The following is a 22991-nucleotide window of genomic DNA, read 5'->3' as shown; positions in this document are numbered from 1 at the left end:
GTGAATAAATCAGTCTTGACTATTTGTATGTGAAATGGCATTTCTTGGTTCTCAGAATCTTATCTTGTTCCAAAAGTTGAATGCTTCAGAAGCACCACAGAAAATACAAAGCACTGGAATAAAGAGCGACCACTATGTGGTGTTTTCTTCAAAATTATTATATATTAATAGCTGACTTTATCAAATCACTATACAAGAAGTCCATCCTAGATGAGTCAAACTTGCCAGTACTCTCCAGTATGTTATTTTCAATTTGTAAACAGTATTATTGAGAAGCCTCATCTGCTTTTCACTGGTGTTGGTATTTCAAGACAACTTACTTTAGGCTTACACTTGAATGTGGCACAAATAAGATGATAGTTACTGTAGTGCCCGACTATCTTTTTACCAAAGGGAAACAAAACTTCCCTCTCTTTCTGCTGAATCACTAAACATTGCTAGACAACAACACAGAAACAGCAGCCAAAGCTTCTTCACTATACCATTAAATAACACTCTTGAACATCCTGATGTCTGAACAGCTAGAAAAAGAGCAGTGGTGCTGTGGGAAGGGAGGGAGCTTTGTATAAAATAGTCAGTAAGGACTGTGATCCTCTGCTAGTTCTATCACCAGTTGTGAAGATTGCAGGCTGTGTTTGTGTTCGTTGTGGCTTCCTCTTGATAATGACTATGAAATAGTTACTTCTGTGAAAAGTTCCTTTTGAATGGCTTTTTATATAAAGTATTTCCTCATAAAACAATCATAGCTACATATACAGCTTAAGACTCAAGTACTGTGGTCTATCAGGCTGGAGAATTAAAACCAACTGACATGATCTACCACACAAAAAATGTACCTTTTGAATTTATAGCATGGGTGAAATAGGTATGTCAACAATACACTGCTGTCCTCTGAAATAACAAGATCATAATTAAAGTTCTAGGCTTGACACAGGGAATTTTTGCTTGGAAACAGGTCTGGAAACTCTGAATAATTATTTCTCTCACCCTAACAGGCATTTATTGCACTAACTAGATGCAGAAGCAGACCTGGAAAATAATTTTTTTAAATCTCATTTTCAGACTTTGGCACATATCATTCTTCTGCTGTCTGCAATAGCTGGCTTATCTGACATTCCTTGGCAGGAGTGAAAATTAATAAATACAAACGGGTTTTGATGGTAGTTCATGTTTTTCTTTCTATTTGTAGAATAAGAAATACAAAATCACTGTGCACTGAAGCAAATACTTGCTCTCTCACCACTTCTGATATTTACTTTTAGTTTCCTCTTGGTCAAATCAAGCTTTTTGAGGCAAAGGTTGAAGAAGTTGATAGATCATGTGATTCTGATGAAGATTATGAGGCTAGTGGCCGCAGTTTATTATCAACACATTACACTGTTGTTATCCACCCCAAAGATCAAGGACCCACTTATCTTCTTATAGGATCCAAACATGAGAAGGTAATAAAAAGAGTTTTATAAAGTTTCAGTAACACATCTGTGAGTATTGTGCTGTGATATGGATATTTCTTTGAGAGGAGGAGGCAGGGGACCTGCAAGTCATCCAGCTTGTAGTTTGATATAATAAGCAAGGAGAAGGTCCTGCTTCATTAACATCGATCAGAGTTTGTCTGTGAACCAGTACTATTGTAGGTAATCTTTTTTAAAATAGACAAAAATAAGCAGGGTTGCCTACATAAGGAGATAGTGCAGAATATCAAGTGTGTTGTAATTGGAGAATTTTGCTCACATTACACTAACCTGTAGACAGACCTGTAGCAGATCTTCCTGAGAGGTTTTAGAATACTATTACCCATTTTCATTGATAAGATTTACGATAGGCAAGACTGCCCTAATGAAGTGAAGGAGAAATGAGACTAATGGTTAACAACTTTATTATTATTATTATTATTATTATTACTTCATTGTTCTCAAGTAATCTTACAGATCTGGTTTTGCTTCCTGACCTTATCTCCAGGTCAGCAGGATCTAGCAGTGATTAAAAGGCACTTATGTTAGCTTTCTGAAGAGGAAAGGAAGAATGCCCTGATAATTGGCCATGATTTCTGAGGGTAAAAAACTTCTGAAGAGAGCGCTGTCCAATCTTCTTCGCTTAATATTTGTAACATAGAGACCATGAATACACGTGTATTCAAACAAGGGGAAACTCATTTGAGTTTCAACAGGAGTGCATGGTAGTGTTTCAGGTCAAGAGAAAAATCCTGATGAAGCAGTTCCTTCCAACACAGATTGAGTGAGCTGATGTTTTTTTTCTGCTTTAGGACACGTGGCTTTATCATCTCACAGTTGCAGCTGGAAGTACCAGTGTAAATGTTGGATCTGAGTTTGAACAACTTATTTGCAAATTATTAAATATGGAAGGTGATACCAGTAAGTTAGTTTCTTAATCTTCTAATCTTCTAATACTTATTTATTGAATGTATTTATGAACTGAATTAATTGCAAAACCTATATATTTTACCCATTTAGCATCTCAGATTTGGAGACATCCTACCCTTTGCCATAGCAAAGAAGGAATATCTTCTCCTCTTACAACATTGCCATCAGAAGCCTTGCAAACCGAAGCAATTAAATTATTTAAGGTAAAACCATAGCAGATGCCTTTTTTATTAACTGACTTACTATTTTAACTCCTAGCTAAAGAATGGGTATTAGTTGGCTTACTAGAGATGCTCAGCAGGTAAGAAAAAAGAAAAATTAAGTTTATTCTTGCCTTTAGCGGAGGTAATGAATGGACAGTAGCAGAATATTCCTGTATTATTTCACCGAAGACTAGCACTTCCAATGTAAAGAGATTGCTTTTAGTTGTGAGGGAGCAGTTCAGGCTTCAACTTTTGGGCTTTCTACTGAGATTTGATAAAGTGCAAGTTAGTAGAAAAATCCACAGCCATCATGGATGAGAATAATTTTATCCTGCAGTTCTTAAGTCCCAGACAACCTAACAGCATGGATGGATCTTTGTCTTCAGAGAACTGTATCCAAATACTATTTTTTCAATTGGATTTTAGGAAGAACAAATGGTAGGCAAAAGTTTTGTTGTAGATATATTTAAATCAGCTAGAATACATATTAAAAATTGGGGGGGAAAATGAAGCAAAGTTTTAAGTTTAACCAAGTCACGGATTATTTCAAATTGAGATAGAAGGCAGAGATTATATCTTTTTAATAAAATCTTTTTTTCATATGAAGTAGCTATTCTTAAAAGACTGATTAGGTATTCTAATAATATAAATAGAGAAAATATTGCAGAGTAGAATTATTGAAAGTATTTCACAACAGGTTTTTTTAATTCACTTTTAAAGATTTTCATACACCTTCAGTGAAAAGGCTTTACGAGAGACACATAATGGTTCATAACTGCTGTGCTGCAGCTAGTTTCTTGGGAATTTTTGTATGCCAGTAAGACCTTCTATCTTTCCCAGTTAAAGGCCAGATAGATGGTTGATATCTATGGCAAGCAGTACACTGCGATGCCATTAACCTTCTTTCTCCTCTCTCGTGCCCTCACCCAGGTAAAAAACTACTCCTGAACAGTAAGTAATAGCCAGGCTATACAGTCTGTTTCAGAGACAAAATCCAATCTTGCTGTTCCTTTTTTTGTAAATGGTGAAGTAAATTGCAAGTTGGAAAGCACGGAGCTTGGATAAATGAACTTTCTCCACAAAACATAGACAAGTCTAAAGACCGAATTCCCTGAACCATCAGCTTTCTGGAGAATTCTGATGTAATGGTTCAGATCTGGAAGGGAATCAAGACAAGTGCCCTGTGTTCAGTCGCAGCCACTTGTAGACAAAATTTCCAGCTTGTTTTTTTGAAATGTTTGGACTTTAAAGGAGTATATCCATCTTATTTTCTGTAATCCTGCAGCATGAACATTTAAAAGGGAATGTACTCTGATAAAAATACATTTATATCTATTTGGAAATCACTTTCTGAAATATGTTTCAGACCTAATTCAAATCACAGACACTTGCCTAAAATAAATAAATAAGAGATTACTTGTATGACCTTTATTGAAACTTTGTGTAAATCAGTTTAAAAGTCAGGTCGGGAATTGATTTAGAAACAGACCGAGTCATGTGTCAGTTATTCCATTGCTGATAAAAATTAGTCCTGTGCATCCACATATTTTCATATAGATTAGAAATAGACTGGGCTTCCATCCATTTCTTCTATTTTGCTAAAATACGTTGAAAATTCATCAGCTATTTCACAGAGTAAAGCCAATGAGTGATGCCTAAGTTTTCTTCTAATACAGCACAACAAATGCTTAACACCTGGCTTTCTTAAGACAGTACTGGGGATAGGAAAGGTTAGACTTAGAGTTAAAATACCAGTGAAAGCCAAGATGTAAAACAAATGGGTCCAAGTTATGGTTTTCTTACCTGTGTGTATTCTGCCTTGTTGTGCTCACTACTTGCACAATTACTTTACACTGGCTGTCACTGAGAGTTGTACGTTTTGCATTTTAAAGTCCTGTAGAGGGGTAAGCTATGTTCAGCATGTCCTTAAACCTGCCTACCACTACAACTGCTGCAGTTCCTGCTAGAGCTCACTCCACTGGATACAGAATGAAAAGCCTGTTTTTTACGAGGTATTTTTATCATAAGTCTCTCTGTATAGCTTTTCATCCATTGGGGCCGCTTTCACTATTTTTTGCAGGGCCAGTAGGGTTTCCTTAGTCTACTGGTAAACTGACTTAATTGTGGCTTCAGTTACAGCATTTAGATGTTTTGTTATACAGAACGTCTGAAAGATCTGTTGGGGCTTTTTGTGTGTAAACTCACTTGCTTATTATTTTGCATCTAGACCTGCCAGTTGTTTATAAATGCTGCAGTTGACTCTCCTGCCATTGATTACCATGTATCTTTGGCCCAAAGTGCTTTGCAGATCTGCCTCACACATCCTGAACTTCAAAATGAGATCTGTTGTCAGCTTATTAAACAGACTAGACGTCGACATCCACAAAACCAGGCAGGACCAGTACAGGTAACCCAGTATTTATTTTAATGGTACCTATTTCAACAGCAGTGAAGGAACTACACAGACTGTTTAGAACAGCAAAGGGGCTTTGCTCTTCTGTAGCATCTGCTTACTTAAAATCAAATAAAACCCTGAACATCTTATTATTGCTGTGTCTTCCTGAAATGAAGCTGATGCTATCCTCCTTCAAAGTATGTGAATCTGGTGATAAGAGTATATCTTTTCCTGTGCTGGTTTTAAAGGCTGGACATACAATGGTTTATCTTCAAGTTAAGTGTTGAGTAAGACAAGATGTATGGAACCCAATTCTTTTTTACTGCACCTCTCCTAAGGGAGTTGCTGCATCAGGAAGCTTGGTGGGCTAAACCACGTGGCAGATATCTCTGTAGCATAAGTGTGAAGGAAAGCTGTAGTGCCATGTTGTGGAAACTCCTCTTGTATATCATACTGTTCTGCATGTACCTTGCATGCTAGGTTGTAAATACATACCTAAAATTCTTCACTTTGTCCACTGCCAGCTATTCATTGGTATCCAAATACGTAACAGTTATATGAACTGAAATTGAAAGGAGAGCCAATACTTACAGAGTATTTTGATATAATTGAGTAGAATTAAGTAGAACACTTAGGCTTATGATGGAGCAATAGTTACAGAACTAGGAAATGGATCAGAAAATTAGAAAGGAAATTACCATATTAAGGCCTTTGTAAATAAGCACATTTTTCTCTTGCCACAGCAAGCAGAACATGACTAGCAGATGTACCTATTATCTAGAAACAGCCCTTACCTGAGATATGGCTCGTATGTGTGCATGGCTAAAACATCCTCAAAGCTTTTACAACAGACATAGCACATTCATGTCAGTCAGCACACACTGAAGTTACATATGGTGATGGTATTTAAACTAACCATAATCCGTATTTGGTACTTTTTGTACCACTACCAAGGCCTTCTCTTTGATACAGATAAATATATTGTTGCCATCATAATCCACTGGCATGATTTTTAAGAGTTAAAACAGTCTGTAAAATGTTTGCAGCCTCACGCTAATTTTTTGAAGTCCTAACTCCCACCCCTGCTTCTACTGCAGTGTCTTCCTGAAACAGAGCTGATGCTATCCTCCATCAAAGTACAGGTATTTGATGAAAGGGAATGTCTCTGTCTGTGCTGTCAAATTTGTGTTTAATACTAGGCAAATCAGATAAATCATGACAGAGAAACCCCATTTTTTATATTACAATGTGATGCACTGATACAATTGTGAGAAAAGTAGTTGCAATGTTAGGAAGTATATCCGGAGTACAGAGCAGTCTGTATAAAGTGAAGCCTAATGGATACATACTGAGCAATGAAAATATACCAAAATACTGAATAATTGTTTTTCAATAGTTACTGTCTACTTTGTAGAAAAATGTCTTATGGGTTGCTTCATAATATATGTAACAGGAGAGCTGAATTAAAATTGCACAGGCTTTTCCTCGCTTCTTAGTGCTTGGCCTTGCAGCCTTAGTATTTTCCTATATATTAACTGCTTTTTATACAAACTGATCTGCTTTCCCATTTCCAGCCCTGAAGGAAACTTACTGTACACAAGTAAATAGAAAGAGGGCATTTTTGCCTTCCAATGAGGTGACATGCTTATTTACTCAGCTTTTTCTGTGTGTTTTGGTTTTTTATTCCCATTTACAGTGGTCTGTTATTTGACCTGGCACAGTTAAGCTGTACTGCTGGCCAGCAGCCAGAGCAGGAAGTTTTATTTTGTAATATGTTTAAACCAGTGAATGTCTTCCCTTTGTCCAGGGCTTGCAGCTCTTGGCTCTCTGCGTTGGACTCTTTCTGCCCCAGCACCCATTCCTTTGGCTTCTTAAACTTCATTTAAAGAAGAATGCAGATTCCAGGTGTGCCTGAATATTATTACCCAGCTAGCTGACTAGTCTTTCTGAAGTACCGTATTTTCAATCCTTCATTTAATATTTCAGATCTTTTGACATATATTTTAAAATAAATTTGAGTAGAATTGTGCTCCAGTGCTACTAAAATGTAGTATGTTACTTCTATGCGTAACTTTTATCCTTTGCTTTGAAAAATACTCTGCAGTGAAACTCTGTATGTTGCAAAACCGTGAAAACCAAAATATGGCAGTTACACAGAACACTCTGAGCCATGTTCATCTTCGGCACTATTCTGTTGGTCTCGGTAGACTAATTCTCTTTATAATTCCACATGGAAAAATGTGTTGGAAATCTCAGAGTGAAATCTGAGTGCTCCTCCTATCTGGCATCCCCAGAGAGATTTACTCACAGTTTACTATCATTTCAATCAGTCCCCAAGAATTGTTTTATTTCTTTTTTTGTCACAGGACAGAATTTGGGAAATATGCAATATATTGTCAGCGATGTGTAGAGCGTACCCAGCAGAACGGAGACCGAGAAGCCAGACCTTCCAGAATGGAAATCCTTTCCACTCTTCTAAGAAACCCCTACCACCATTCGCTGCCCTTTAGTATTCCAGTTCATTTCATGAACGGCATATATCAGGTAACAAGTAGACCATGAAATGTGAGGTGTCCCAACCCCTTGCTATTAGCATACACATGAAGTAGGATATTAGAAACAGAATTGTAAGTGTTAAGGTAAACATGGTTCAAGTTTCATCCTGTGTCAGTGCTCTCAATGGCAGGCACAAGGTCCTTGTGATCTGATTTGATCAACAAAGAGTAAAGGTTTTGGGAAAAATCTTTAAAAGAAAGAAAAAAAAACCCGAAGCTTCTTTAAAAGTCAGAAATACTAAAGTTCTGTTTCTTATTTAACTTGACCATCAAATGAATGAATTAGACTGAAGAAAAGGGAAAGGTATTAAATTCCACTTCCTTTCATCAGGCATCTTGAAAGTTAAATATCTCAGTGAAAGCCTGGAAGCACAGCTGTAGCTCCCATTATCAGTCATGAAGGATAACCATATTCCTTACAGAACAAACACAGCTTCATTCTTAACTCTTTTGGGACTTCATCAGTCAAAGCCTGTAGGAAACTTTCCATGGGCTTCACAACCTGGTTTGTGTTTCTAACTGTGAGAGCTGACTGAAAAAAACCAAGTTTTTAATAATTCACAGTATTCCTAGACAGAAAGCACATTTTTATATGAAATCAAAGCTATATCGAATACACTTTTCATTTCAGGTCACAGAATAACTCTCCTTCTCTCCTTCCGCCCGTGCCCCCGCCCCCCCCCCCCCCCGCCTCCCCGAGCTTCTTAATTGTTTACTTCTTGCCCAGTAAAACAGGAAAAACATGTATTTAAACCATCCTAAAAGGTTTCAAAATTCAGTTTTAACAAAAAAAAGGAAAAACTGCCCAGCTGCTCATTGTTGAAAAATGTATACTTCCAAATGCTATGAAAATTACAATTGAATATGTAAATTACTTCAGTGGGATCAGCAATTAAACAATTATAGTGGTATTGAAAACTTTTGTATTCATCTATGAAGCTAGATTAAGCAGATTTTTTTTTAATGCCAACCAGTGAGAAACCCAAAACAGAAGTCCAAGATTCATTTTCAAGTCATTTCTTTACCAAAAGGGTAAAACATCTTCATCATGTCAAATACAGAACACCCTCAAAACAGATTTAAGTGAATATCAGCAACTAATACCTGTACAAAAGACATTTGCCATCTCTTGCTAAAAGGCTGTAATACTAGTAACAACAGACACAAATTCAGATTTGGTGAAATAAAACTTACAAGGTTTTATATATTACTGACCTATGTAGTACTAACAGAGCAACATTGGTAAAATATTTCAGATCTGCCAATGTAGATCTGCCATCTAATATCCATCTGAAGTTGCACGTGATGAAAAAGGATTAATTGATCTCACTTGTTTCACTACCATATTGTGGGTAGTTATACTTTGCATTTTTCAAGTAGTATTTGTCACAAAAAGCTCAGATACTAGACTGCTTTCTGTTGCATAAATTCTGTAGCAGAAATTCAAGTGCAGCAAGTGCAAAGAAACGACTGTAAAGAAAATAAAAATAGTACATTTGAAAGCATTTTGGTAGTGACTTTGATTTTATAAACAAAATGCAATAAGGTACAATCTGCTGGGAAGTTAATCATTTTTTGGATAGAGAAAAACTCCATGAAATGGACTTCCTATGTGGAAATCTTGAATCTTCTCCAGACCCTTTGTAGAAAATAATTTCCAACAGTGATAAGTTATTCACAGAGGATATAATGGGTCTTACATTCTCACTGTTATTCTAGAGGTATTATTTTTCAAAAATTTAGATTTAAGGGGGGCTGTTTATAAGCAAAATATATTTTGGCTGCTTTTTTAGGTTGTTGGGTTTGATGCCTCTACCACAGTGGAGGAATTTCTCAACACCCTGAATCAGGATACAGGAATGAGGAAACCAGCTCAGTCAGGATTTGCACTATTTTCTGATGATCCCTCTGGCAAGGATATAGAGCACTGTCTTCAAGGAAATATCAAGGTAAACAAAGCCTTGAATGAGTCTTGCATGTAAAACAACAATGTATCTTCATTATACACAGCTCTCTTCAGACAATGTAAAGGAAAACGTTTTTCAGGCTAAAAACTGTCTTTAGGGTTTTTTCTTCATAACATAAAAGGAAAGATTTGAAAAAAAAATCACTTTTTCAACTGCTCAAATTCATTCAGCGAACTATATTTAAAAGCTTTGTTTAAGAGACTGATATTATTCAGAGAAGTAACAGCTGGGTTAAAAAAGAAAAAGTATGCTGTTACTATTCACAGTTCCTTAAAAGTAAAAAGCCATTGGAGTCCAACATGCATTTAGAGATTTCAGTTAACATTTCTGGTATAGCTCCAAAATATGACCATTTGAGGTCCAAAAAGTCATTGACACTGGGGTGGAGATCCTGGGGAAGAAAAAAATATCTAAATACAGAATAATTAGGGCTCAGTTCAGGAAATTTCCAGTGTTTGGTTTATCATTGTTCTGAAGTTTAGTTCCCTGTATTGCTAGAATTAAATTTTTTGCAGCAAAGAGTGGCAAAACGCAATATAATCATTCTTCAGTAAAATATATATTTTTTTAAGCCTTTTAGCAACTAATGAATAATGAAATTTTTGTGCTTCTACCAAGTAGTCTTTTGCAACTTTTGGCCAATGTTGACAGCTGCACTTTGAGTTACAAGTTCTGGTACAACCAGGCCTTAGTGACAAACAAATAGGGTCATCATGATCAGCTCTCTCCCTTTACCAGAATAATTACCATATGGAAAGCAAAATGTTTAAAAATGGTAACATTGCAATGTAAAGGTAAATGTAACTGTAGAAGCTGTTCACATTACTGCTTCCAGGAGGGCTCTTTTATGAAGGAACAGCGACATGCAGCCCAGCAGGGCTCCCGGGACCTCTGTTCTACCTCCTCCCCATCTGCCCACCTACCCCACTTGTTGTGAATAAACTTCATGCAAACTTCATAGCAGTTACTAGAAAGGGCCTGAAAAACTCCAGCATCCAATAGAAAGAGAAGGCAGTTATCAAAAGCATTTGATTAATTATGTAACAACTCACTCTGTAATTACACATTCATTGGCTGCTACTAAATCAAATACCTGGCCTTTCCATATAAGCATGTTATGGATCGTTTCCAAAGGTGGTATGTGTGTTGCAGGATAAACAAACAGCGAAAATGTTAATTATTAAATGCTCCAACTAAGAAATGCAAGTAAAGTTATCTTCCAGTAGCTTTAAAAATTCAAGCTATTTATGTTTCTGATATGTAATAGGTAAAAGATATTTTAAGTTGACAATTTCTATTCAGAGGTGTTTTCAAAGAGGAATACATGGCAAAGTCAGTTTTGTATTGCTTTCCTTCTAGATTTGTGACATAATTTCAAAATGGGAGCAAGCCTCCAAAGAACAACACCCTGGGAAATGTGAAGGCACAAGGACTGTCCGCCTTACTTACAAAAACAGGTTTGTTTAGCAAATATAACATCTCTGCCGTGTCCCAAGATATTTTTATTTTATTTTTGCAGTTTCTTAATCTGAAAAATATTGGCTGACTCAAAGCTTGCAACAAAAAAAGTAAATGGGTGTAACTGGATAATTTGGGTTTTTTTAAATATAGTTTATTTTTCCTAGTTCTTAAGAGGACAGCAGGGCTGTCCCCCCACCTACCCCCCACCCCCCCAAAAAAAAAGGGCAACACTGAACGCAGAAGACTGAAATTAAATATTTGCCCACTGGTTCAAGTACAAGTGTTGCTCTGGTAATGTGTTTTGATGCTGACATAAACTTGTCACATTTGGAGCAGATACTGCTAATCCTCAGGGCTAATGCATTTCCCTATCTTCTTTATTTAATAACTTTCTGTCTTTTCTGTAGGCTTTATTTTTCAGTTCAAGTCCATGGGGAGACAGACAGAGAGAAGCTGCTGCTAGTATATCAGACAAATGATCAAATAGTCAATGGACTTTTCCCTGTAAACAAAGAACTAGCAATGGAATTGACAGCTCTTTTAGCTCAGGTAATCCTTGTGCATTAAGGACTCACACAGCAGTTTTACAGATGAAAAACTTGAATAAAGAAACTGGTCCAGGATTGCTTGACAGTCAAGTGACCTCCACGTTTTACGCATGATAGTGCAGGAAATACACTGGGCTGGAATCTTTGTGTAAGGCTAACTCTGTACTTCAGTGACTATGCTTTACAGTGTACGCTGCTGTTGGCACCAGTACAGACAAAATTTGCTTTACCTCCTATGCAGTCAGGCCCTCTGCGATGAAATACTATGTAATCAAGTACCATTTCTTCACAGTTCCTTATATGATTTCTGCAAGTTAACACACCAAAATAACTGCTGCTTAATGAAAGCCTAAGACTCCTTTTCTAGACATGGTCTCCATAAGATCTGTTTTATTTTAAAATTAAAGGCTCAAGGGAAGGTTATTGAGAAAGTTGTTTGATGGTGTTATCAATAAATCTAAACTGGTTTGTGTCAGCTGGAGATCTAGCAGTCTCAGAACAGAACTAGTAAGTATTATATTTGTACAATTTATACTTGATATTTATCCTCTTTTATGGTAAATATAAAATAAGAAAAATAAAATTACTCGCATGACTTTTATATCTGTGAAAAATATACATTAATTGACAAACTTTTTCATTTTATACTTCATAAGAAAGAGAAGAAGACAGCTCCTAACATCCAGCTGGAAAATTGCTCTGGAGTAACACATAATGTTCTTCATGATTTTCCCCTCAGGTAGAGATTGGAGATTTTGAACGGCCTTTTTCAACTCCAGCAGGGCAAGTCACTTCCCAGTCCAAGTCCAATCAAACTTTAAAACAAGTTTTGGAGAGATTCTACCCTAAGAGGTACAGGCATGGTTGTTCAGAGGAACAGTTAAGGTGAGATGTATATTCTGATTCATACTCTAAAAATCTAGGAGTGACATGAGGAAGTTTCAAAGTGTCATTAGGTACAACTTACTGTTATGCCATATTTGCCTAAACCTGTGTTTGAAACTTATTTTCTTACTAAATTGAAGAACCCATTTCCTCTGTGTATTTCTAAACAGAGGACCACCAATAAGCATGCATTCCAGCAAAAGCTGTACAAGTTACTACATAGTGTTACAAAACCCAGCGATTTTGAGATTCTTATTTTTCTTATTCAGCAAATCTAAATTAAGTCTTTGCACAGACTAAAAAAACTACTGAAAGTAAAGGACACAGGGATCTGATCTGAATGTTTGCTCTTCATAGGTGCAATCTCTTGCAGCCAGTCAAATTGGCAATATGTTGACTTAATGGACTTGCTAGTAAGGTATCAGTTAATATAAAATGGATAACCTGCAAGTGATTTCAATCAACACCTACTAACATGAGAAAGAGCAGAACAGTGTAATAAATTATCCAAAGCCAATGAGACAGCAATTTTGAAGTCCAGTAAACATCATAGAAATGTTTTCCTCATTCTTCACTACAGGTTTGAGAAAGTTTAAAGCTATTGTATGCACAAAGTAACATTATTACATACGCAGAAGGTAACAGTATTCATTCAAAAGTATATGCACAACAAATAGTTAGGCAATTAATTTCAAAGGACAAAGTATAAGAATAGACTAACTCATGGAGGATAAGTCAAACATCTGTTGAACTGTTCAGGTAATCCCTAAACTACCAATGGCCAGAGATGGAAGTCTGTGGAGGGAAAAGAATCACTCTATACCCCCTTGTGTGTATTCTTTTGCTAAGGGTGCAGTTTGACTTCATAAACTTCCAGAAAGAGTAAGCTGCAAGTGCAAGGTCTCCCTTTACCACACATTCCCTCTCCCTTTTCTTGGGCTGCGTCTAATAATCTTGTGGCTGCTGGGTGAGTCATTCCTGCAGGTGAATGTGCTAGAAAGGTATTCCGGGGTGGGTTTTTTGGAGGATTAGTTTTCCATAGGATCGTTTTATTGAACCAACTCACCATGGTGCCAAAAAAGAAAAGAGGCAGTGTGAATGCATCATGCATCAGAAGCACCCTTTTTGGTAACAGTGCCTAGATACACTAAAAAAGAGTAGCGTTAAGCCGTATCTTGCACATCTATTACTAGCTACAGGTAAAGATATGTGCTAAGCTGGATGGATTTTTGGAATGACAACTGGTATAGCTGTTGAGTACTGATAAAGGTAGATTGATTATCTGTAGAAACACATTAAAAGCTGTCCTAGACTTTTTCCCTTTATGCTGCAACTGCTGTATCAATATTTAATCATAATGTTGCAGAAATTATAAGGTAGTTTGTAATTTTCATGTGCATAAACATACTAAATGATGTTTGAGGTTTATTTAATACTGTATAAATGATAGTTGTATTAAATTATGATTTTAACAAATGGATTCTTTTTTGCACATTAAACTCACTATGGGTAAGAATTTAAATTCTTTTCAATAACTAAATCACATACTTCATTTCAACAGACAGCTTTGTCAGCGATTGTCTACGAGATGGATGGCTCTCCGAGGGCACAGTGCTGCAGACTGTGTGCGCATTTATCTCACTGTAGCCAGGAAATGGTCTTTCTTTGGTGCTAAATTGTTTGCAGCAAAAGTAAGAAACTTTAATGAGTTTGAGTGGTGGGTTTTTTTCAATATAAATATGATTTTGAAAACAGTAGTACCTTTTTGTTGAAGACAAGTGTGCTATACATTTTCTGGTTGAATCTCTTGTCAAATTATTAACTTAAGCCATATACTGGTAAAATGTAATAACCATGGTACTAAGTATACCATAATAGTAACTTTCCAATACATGTACTGCTTGTTTTACATTATTAATTTAGATGGTATCTTTTCATTTTCTTGTATCTGAGTTTGAGATAGCCTTTCTGTTTCAGACTTTTTTTTCCCTGATAACTAGTAGAATATTGAAAAGGCATCATTAACCAGCTATGGAAGCTGAACCTTGCAGAAACACTACATGTTGTTAAGGGTACTTAGAGCACTCCCTTCTGTGCTGGCCTCTCTCAGTTTCTGTTAAATCACTAGTATCTTAATTCTCTTGATTCAAATAACAGCTATGTTAAACAGAACTGTCACCTGACCCCTTATATTTTATTAGGTAATCCCAGTGTGTATATATATATATATAAAATTGCTTATCAGCACTCTGTTCTTTGCATATGTAGACATACGTGCTAGTGAACAAACTTTAAAACACCTGATTTTTTTATTTTATTAATCAGAGTATACATTTTATTGGACTAAGCACCAGGGGAGGCTTCAAGAGTATTAGATAAGAGTTCACCTTTCTGGCACTGGCCACCTACATGGCTTTGGGCAGCTGCTTCAATTCCTTTACTTCAGTTCCCTCCCAGTGTAAATGTCAGTAACATCTGTGGATGGAGAGAGCTCTATAACAGCTGAGAATTAATAATTATTTACATATTGCCTCATTTTGAAGTAGTAATTGAAGAACATTTCTCCTTGCAGCCTCTAGCAACATCCTCAGTTGAGAAGTCCTTCATATGGTTTGCTGTACATGAAGATGGCATAAGCATCCTAGATTACAGCTCTATGGTAAGTGAAATTTCTTTTTTAGTTTTGGTCAAAGTAGATTTTAATACTGAGTATATGGAGAGATTCACTACCGTAGTACATAAAAGATGGCATTAGCCTTCCATGCTGAGTTATCTAGTCTTTCTTATAAAGCAAAAATTCAAGCCTTTCAAAATGCTTTAATGTTATCATCATTATCGTAGTACTAATAATAGAAATAATTAATGAATTCTTTGCACAGAATTTATTTTTGTTTATCAGATACAGGTTTTATATCTTTTAATGAAATGTTAGTGTTTTAATCATTCAGATGTCAGGAGATCCACAGTTACAGTTCTTACAATAACATTAATTTTCTTTTCCTGGAGACTTCATTTTCCATTATTATTCATAATACATACACTCTGCAAAGAGCAGTTACTTTAAAAGATTGTTATTTTCATTGTATTATTTTTGTTTAATAGTAGGTAATATAACCCAGTGTTATTTAATTATGTCATTTTAGGCTCTGATTTTTCTTTGATTTGCAATAAAAGTTTTCACAGAAAACGACTCATGGTAATCAGTGTAAAAAAGCAGTCCTTGAGAAGATCCCTGCTTTAATTTATATCCTGCAAAGAAGCAGAATGGCATGGCGCTATTAGCAAGTGCTAATATTGAATATCAGAAAATTAAAATCTCAACTTTATAATAGTACTGATACGGGCCTTTTCATTACGTTTCTTTGCAGTTAAAGAAATAATAAAACAAAGAATATGAGGAGAGCAAACAGCAGCTCTGTTCATGAAACAGGAGAGAACAGGAAAAATGAGCTTGCATTTGACTGCAGAAAACTCTATAACAGCATCTACTCGTAGAGCTCACTGTGGCATTTCTGCAGAGCACTGCCTGTTTACAACATCAGCAGGCCATACTTGCTATTCAAGAAATGCTCCAGGGAATATTCCAGGGAATATTCCGATTTTCTGCAGGAAGGATCAGGGGTATCATAAATGATGTTGCAAGGGGTAGAGAAAAACTCTTTCAAAATAAGGGCAAAAAGAGCTTTAGTAACCAAAGGAGTTTAAGTCACAGTGTACAAATACTGTCTTGCGATGAATTTTAAATGTGAACATCTGCAGCAAATTAGTATGAGTCGTAACAATAAATTAAATGCTAATCATAGACTCAAAGGCCACTAGTGTGGTGTTGAACACTGAGCAGTAAGAGCTGAGGCATGGAAAGCAGAGGAGCCTTCAAGAGCATTTATGCTTCATCTAGATGTGAAAAAAAGAGAACAGAGTTTAATTTCATTTGTGTGTATGCAAACTATATGACTGCACAAAAAGAAGTCCTGGAGTTAAAGTCCTTTAGATGCCTTATACTCTGCCATTTAATTTATTTAGACACTGCTTTGATTTCATATGGAATTCCTAAGATCAGCTTCTCTAAAAGTCAGTCAAGGCTTGTGTAAAGTGAATTACACACTTGAGTTGAAACCTGCTTCTAATATCTTTGATCTAATTAATTTTGAATAGAAACAGAGGTCAAACCTGTAAGAGTTATCATCTGCAATGGAAGTTCCTCCTAGTGCAGGTCTGAACGAAGCTATCTCAAAATTTACAATTAAATTCAAGATTCGTAAGAGGATAACAACATTTTGAAAATTTTGAAAAATCACATGTTCAATTGTATTTTTAAAGAAGTATTTGTCTTATCTGTCGTAATTCCTGCATTGTCTTGCTTATAGCTTTGCATTTGGGTTTTTTGGTTTCCTTTGTTTAGCGGTTAACAGTTACATATACATATAAGAGTCTGATGACTTTCGGAGGCTATCAAGATGATTTTATGTTGGTTGTTAACAATGCTCAGACAAAGGACAAATCAACTGAAAAACACCTTTTTGCCATGACAAAACCAAAGGTTAGTATATTACCTGAAACAGCTTCCTACCATCTGCTACTTTTCAACTTTTTCTAGTGGTTAATCTTTAACAGATGTGAAAGATGAAACACCTTCTTTATTCCTAACATTCTCAGATTATTGACTTTTGCCAGATGGTTTTAGAGAGCGAAACAATTAGTAATATAAGAGCTAGCAGTGACAATACTGATATGTTCCTTTTCTTTTCATGTCCCTGTCTATAACATTCCAAATTTTTCATAGGAAAACAAAGAAGGCTATTAAGGACAGGAATTATATGCAGTACCTAAAAACTAGTCTATTTTCTTAATCAGCACCAGAGGTAATTTTTAAGAAGATACAGTGGAATTGCAGAACACAAGATCTGAAGGATCAGTCACTTAAAAATCCTAGGATATTTTTACCTTTGGTAAAGAAACTGTTCATGCTTTTTAAGTTTAGATTCTCTCCTTCACTGGTAAGATTGACTATATTTTTTAAAAAAGCAAATTGTAGTCAGAACAATTTATGAAACAGAATACAGAATTCCACATAGAAGTTTGGGTCAAAACATGACTCTTCATAGAAATAAGTATAGTAAAATAGATCTGTTCAAGTTTCCTTCAGTTTGGGCCCTTTTAGGCAAGGTTGTGTGGATTGTAAAGAGAAGCTACGGTAAAAAGCTCCCAGAAGTCTTTATTCCTTTTATCTACCCTGTGTCTTTAGTTCTCTGAGCAGTAGATATTTTCTAGCAAAACTGAGGGAACACATCATAAAAGCTTTTTCTAAGAGCATCCTCTTTCGGACTTCAAAATATCCAAGTGAAAGAAGCCATCTGTTTGAATCATTTAAGACTGTGGAAGACAAAGTATCTAGTATACAGATGGGAAAAATATGACATTATTTGCAAGGAGCAATAGAAAAAATCTCTATTAAGCATCTCTTCTCTCCCCATAATTAATATGTTTGATAAAGTACAAGTACTTTTCCAGTTGATGGTGATTGTCACTTGCTAAAAAGTTAGCTATTTTTTCAGCAGTCAAAACACATCACTGTGTTTTTCAAAGAGTTTTGTATTTCCTGTTACAGATTCTGGAGATCACTCTTCTGATTGCCAGCTATATTAACAACTTTCATCAGCTGAAAGGAGCTGTTCATCACCTCTCTGCACCAGCATTACTGACACCGCAAAGTGGACAGAAACTCAAGGAAATGGGGAGTCAGCCACTTCTTGCAAACAACAGACCAACTAAATGTCCCACTTTGTTATGAAAAGGTTATGTATCATGGTAACGCATCATTGTCACAGGGTTTCTACACTGACTGAAAAATTTTTGATGTACATGACGTAGAGCATAAGTAGGTCCATAAATTTCAATGTTTATATAACAGGAGGAGCCCTTTAATCAAAGACCTGGCCTGAACTGGAATGATGATGAGCCAATTTAAGGATTATGCTGTACTGGTGGTGGCTTGTGCCTACAGCTCAGAAATAAATGTCTGTCGATAGGGGTGGGGAAAGGTGGCTGTGAGAACAATTGCACAGGTTTTAGTACCCAGATATTTACTCAGGGACCAAACTGTCTTCAACTCTTCATCTCTGTTTTTCAAAATCACACAAGCTGTATAACCTTCATTTTGAAAAGGAATTTTTGTTTAAAAAAAACAGTCAAATACAAAATATTTTCCACTTCCAGCACCCGTCCTTATTTGCAATACAAGCACCACGAGACTAGAAAGAACAAATTGATATGTATAATTTTTTCTTTTTTAAAAAAAAGCCATAAGCACATCATGTAAATTTAAAGAACATTCTCATGATTCACTGTAGCCTTTGTTACACTTGGCAAGTCTTCAGCCTTGGTCTGGTAAATTTCTAAATAATCCCACTCTGACCCAGCCTTTTGGAAAAATCTAAATTGGACAGGCACTGTATCTAGTATAGTTTTGTTGAACAAGATTCTGTACCTAATTTCTTCTTTAATCCAGAATAATAATATAATACAGGTGCAAGAATGACTCACAATTCAAAACACAAGCATAACACAGAAAGCCATTGCTTGACCTGTTGTGAGTAAACTTAGAGATGTATGTGCCATATAAAAACCGCGTGTAATGTATATACATTGATTCAGAATAATATTTTGTAAAACTTGTACTTCTTGTTTTTCATTTGTATCTATACATTTCATATTATAATACTAATATAATATTTTTGCACACTGAAGACCTAATGCTGCATCTGAACTATGGGAATAGGAGTACTTTCTAGTTACCTTTTTCAGGTGCAAGCCTCAGTGCTACATAGGGTCAAGTATATGGAAGTTACACCCATTTTTTCTTCCAACCCTCACATTATCTTATCAATATATACAAATATCTTAAGGGTGAGCATCAAGAGGACAGGGCCAGGCTCTTTTCAGTAGTGCCAAGCAATAGGACAAGGGGCAACGGGCACAAACTGTGACACAGGAAGTTCCATCTGAATATGAGGAAAAACTTCTTTACTTTGAGGGTGACAGAGCACTGGACAGGCTGCCAAGAGAGGCTGTGGAGTCCCTTTTCTGGAGACAATCTAACCCCACCTGGACGTAACTCTCTGCAACCTGCTCTAGGAGAACCTGCTTTAGCAGGGGCCCAGAGGTCCCTTCCAACCCTGGCCATTCTGTGATTTTAATTTCTGTGCAAATAAACCACTTCTGCAGGCTCTGAAATGGATCAGCAGCATACTCTTAATAGATAATTTATATACAACCATAGAAAACGTAGTCAAACATAAATCACTGGTTTATATGCATTTCAGTTTCCACTTCTACTCATTAATCCCTTACTGCTAGCCCTCATCAGGGTTTTTATTTTTGTTTTGTTTTTTTAATTACTTAAAACTGAATTTCACAATGATGAATTTGAATATTGGTTGATGGTTGAAAATCTTTGTTTTATGACATTTAAACATTTTAGATACATACTCATACTAGAGAAAAGGAATTTTCAGCTGTTAGCCCTCTATGAAAGGTACGGAGTATGCCCCTGAAGAATTAAAATGGGTTGGAAGGGATATACAGGTTGTGAAGGAAAATGCTTTTAAAAAGTGGAAGGACAAACTGGCAGGCTGACTTAATAAATACATCTCTTCTGGAAGCTCTCAAAGTCCTGCCACAGCTACTTAAGTCTGCAGGACTCAAGCACCATTTTATGAGTGGTACTATGGGCCAATGCTTTGTCTTGAAAATTACAAGCAAATAACAAACATATTGTATCTAGATGTTTTCACATGTGCAATGCAGAAAGAGCTTCCTGGCAAATATCACCCTTTGTTGGTGGTTGTGGCACTAAATCCTTCTCTTTCAACAAGGCAGGGCCAGCAGCAGGAGGTTTCCTTCCTAGAGGGTGGCTGATCTGCCATCATCAAGGAAAGCATACTGGAAGCTACAACCGACCTTGGCACCAGCTGCAGCATCGTTTTGTGCAGCACACCACATGAAGTGATGTAGATATAGTGGTGAAATTCAGTTAGGAAGTAACATCCCTTTGCAATCAGCAGAACAGTTAACTTTCAGAGATTTGAGGGCACCAGGGCGTTTGCAAATTCAAACAGATGCTGCTGCATCAGTTGTATTCAGGTCATAGTCTAAATGTTCTCAAATATGATTAGAAACTTTGATTTACAAATACAAAAATCTTCACGTCATCGTGAAATTATGGTAACTGTCAACCTAGAATATTCCAGCTAGTAATTCTTTCATAATTGTCCAGTTTTAAATGAATGTGGCAGATGGGGTTCTATTAGCAGGCAAAAAAAGTGGAGCATTTTGCTAGCAAGCTTGTTCATGTAGTTTGTAAACTCTTTGTTGAATTCGGAGACAGTATGATACACAATATACACAGCTGATGTGCAGCATTCTGAGTCTTTTAAACAGTTTTCATTAACATTTACAGCCTTACAAACAGTTGTTTTATAAAGCAGTATACAATCTATGAAGCTGAGTATGACCTTCTTGCCTGCCTTTGGGTAGATACTCTAGACATTGTTTTGCTTTTTAGTGTTAAGCTCTTGCTGCTGCAATATATCCCTACATCAGAGTGCCAGAAGCAATCCATGCGTTAGTTTCTCTTTTTTTTGGCAGCACTTTCCAGACTTGCTACTACTAGCTGTTCATTATGGGTCACTGTTAATTCCATATAGTCACATTACCAGAAATGCTGTTAATTTTTATGAAATAAATGCACTCAGAATCATAGTTACCATGACAACAGAACGTTAAACACTGAAATTTCTTCCAGGATTTTGATTAGTGAGAGAGGTTTTCATAGTGATGGTAACCTCCTCAAGCAGACACTTGCCTTCGAGTTAAGTCAGCAAGGAAAGTCTCTTACGTATGCAAATGAACTTAAAAACACAGCTATGCAAGTCTCAAGAGGGACTTCCTCCATGTTAATCTGGCTGCAGAGCTACTTAAAAGGATTCCACACAACAAAAAACAGCAAAGCTGAAATTTTCAGAGTCCAAGCAGATAATCTGTCCTGCCTTCCCCACCCAGCCTGAGCCTCATTAGTGATCAACAATTCAGTCTTCACCTTGAGTCATCCACCCCAAAACAATTCACACCATGCGACCTAATCCATGACTAAAGCCCCAGTAGAAACTAGACCTTTCTCACCTTCTGATCTTCAGCAGCAACGGTACAATGGAGCAGGTGAAGTGACCTCTGGGACTGATGCTGAAGAACTTCTCATGCTCAAGGCTTGCAGAACCTAAGTTGTAAAAATATTCTTAGGGTGAGATTCATGTGTTAGCGCATGCAAGGAGACTTTACCTTCTGTCATGCATTTCAGAACATCTTTTGTGCTTGCTTTGAGCTAGTGGTCAGTATCAACAATCAGTAAATGGCCACTTACTAAGTGAGTATTAACACTGAGCTTGATGATGACTGCAAGATCACTGTTAACTCTGTATAAACAAATCGCATTGATTTAAATAATACTTTAAATGCAGTGCAAATTAATATATTACTTGAACTTCACTTCGCCTTGTCAATTTTTGTGCAGCCGTATTAGCAAGAAAATTGTTCATTTCTAAAACATGCAAGACATTTACTTCTGTAGTACAGCAAGCACATGATAAAGCTTAGAGGTTTTAATACAAGCCACAAAATTAGTATTTTCTGTTGGTTTAGATTTAAATTTTACTTACATTTAAATTTAAAACAGAGGCATATATTTCCTGATAAAGGAAGGCTGGTAGGTATTTGGTGTTGGAGTTGTCAAAATAACAGTTTTTATAGGTTTTGGGGTTTTTTTCCTGAAGGAAAAAAACCATCCTTGCATAAAGGAATGCATCACTTAAAGCTTTAGGTACAGCTTTAATAGTCCATACAGCTTACTGCAATCCATTAGTTTGAGTTAATTTTAACAAAGGTGATTAGTAACTCAGTAATAATGAATTCAGAAGAAGAAAAGCATCTTTTTACAGTTTCTTAGGGCCAAGGAAAAGAAACTGAGTAAGGTGAAACTTAAAATACTGAAAATTCGATTTCATTTCCAGCTTGGACTTCAGTACTATTTACTAACTGTACAGCCTTATACTGTGCTTCCCAGCTCAGGTCTGTACTGCAGCACATGCCAGTGAGTAAGTCACTATAAAAAATACTTCGCATTTTAGTCTTGCGCTCCTAACTCCATAGTTAATATATGCCAATGTCACAGTGCCAGGAGCAATTCCTACCTTAGTTTTGGTTTCTTTGGCAGAGCAAGAGCAACTTTGTCCAGGGTTTTTACCGTCCCTAACTGCTGCTGATAAATCAGCACTGGCTTTGTATACCAAGATAACAGGAACTGTTGAAATGAAATTGATGAAAGAAATACACTTAGAAAGGCACCAGCATGACCTGCCACTGCACAACACTAAGCAAAGAAATTTATTTCTGGCTTTTAATTACCAGGATCATGATATCTATAGGGGGTTAGCAAATGCTTTAAAGATCCATATAAAAACCTGGAAGTAAATAAAGACAGGCAAAAATAACCATATGAAGGCCTCTGGCACTGAAACTGAGTGATTAGGAAAGTTAAAATTG

General features: G+C 36.3%; 1 protein-coding gene across 3 annotated transcripts in view; it reads left to right on the top strand.

Annotated features, from left to right (window-relative positions):
• The window catches only part of PLEKHH2 (pleckstrin homology, MyTH4 and FERM domain containing H2), a 57030-nt gene extending 37960 nt beyond the window's left edge, over nucleotides 1-19070 (top strand). For 2 of the 3 annotated variants that reach the window (XM_055816383.1, XM_055816384.1), the window contains 14 exons: nucleotides 1263-1442; nucleotides 2264-2372; nucleotides 2472-2584; nucleotides 4812-4991; nucleotides 6787-6884; nucleotides 7346-7523; nucleotides 9328-9483; nucleotides 10861-10958; nucleotides 11370-11511; nucleotides 12250-12395; nucleotides 13957-14086; nucleotides 14968-15054; nucleotides 16798-16935; nucleotides 18004-19070. In XM_055816383.1, the coding sequence (XP_055672358.1) occupies nucleotides 1263-1442; nucleotides 2264-2372; nucleotides 2472-2584; nucleotides 4812-4991; nucleotides 6787-6884; nucleotides 7346-7523; nucleotides 9328-9483; nucleotides 10861-10958; nucleotides 11370-11511; nucleotides 12250-12395; nucleotides 13957-14086; nucleotides 14968-15054; nucleotides 16798-16935; nucleotides 18004-18186 (1938 nt within the window). In that variant the 3' untranslated portion in view covers nucleotides 18187-19070. Of the gene's footprint in view, nucleotides 1-1262; nucleotides 1443-2263; nucleotides 2373-2471; nucleotides 2585-4811; nucleotides 4992-6786; nucleotides 6885-7345; nucleotides 7524-9327; nucleotides 9484-10860; nucleotides 10959-11369; nucleotides 11512-12249; nucleotides 12396-13956; nucleotides 14087-14967; nucleotides 15055-16797; nucleotides 16936-18003 lie in introns of those variants that run through there. The other variant, XM_027788592.2, reaches the window with a different exon arrangement.
• Nucleotides 19071-22991: the final 3921 nt, after the last annotated feature.

The sequence above is a fragment of the Falco peregrinus genome, chromosome 11 (assembly GCF_023634155.1).
Source record: "Falco peregrinus isolate bFalPer1 chromosome 11, bFalPer1.pri, whole genome shotgun sequence".
Classification (NCBI taxonomy): Eukaryota; Metazoa; Chordata; class Aves; order Falconiformes; family Falconidae; genus Falco; species Falco peregrinus.
This window is presented reverse-complemented; position numbering and strand designations above follow the sequence as displayed.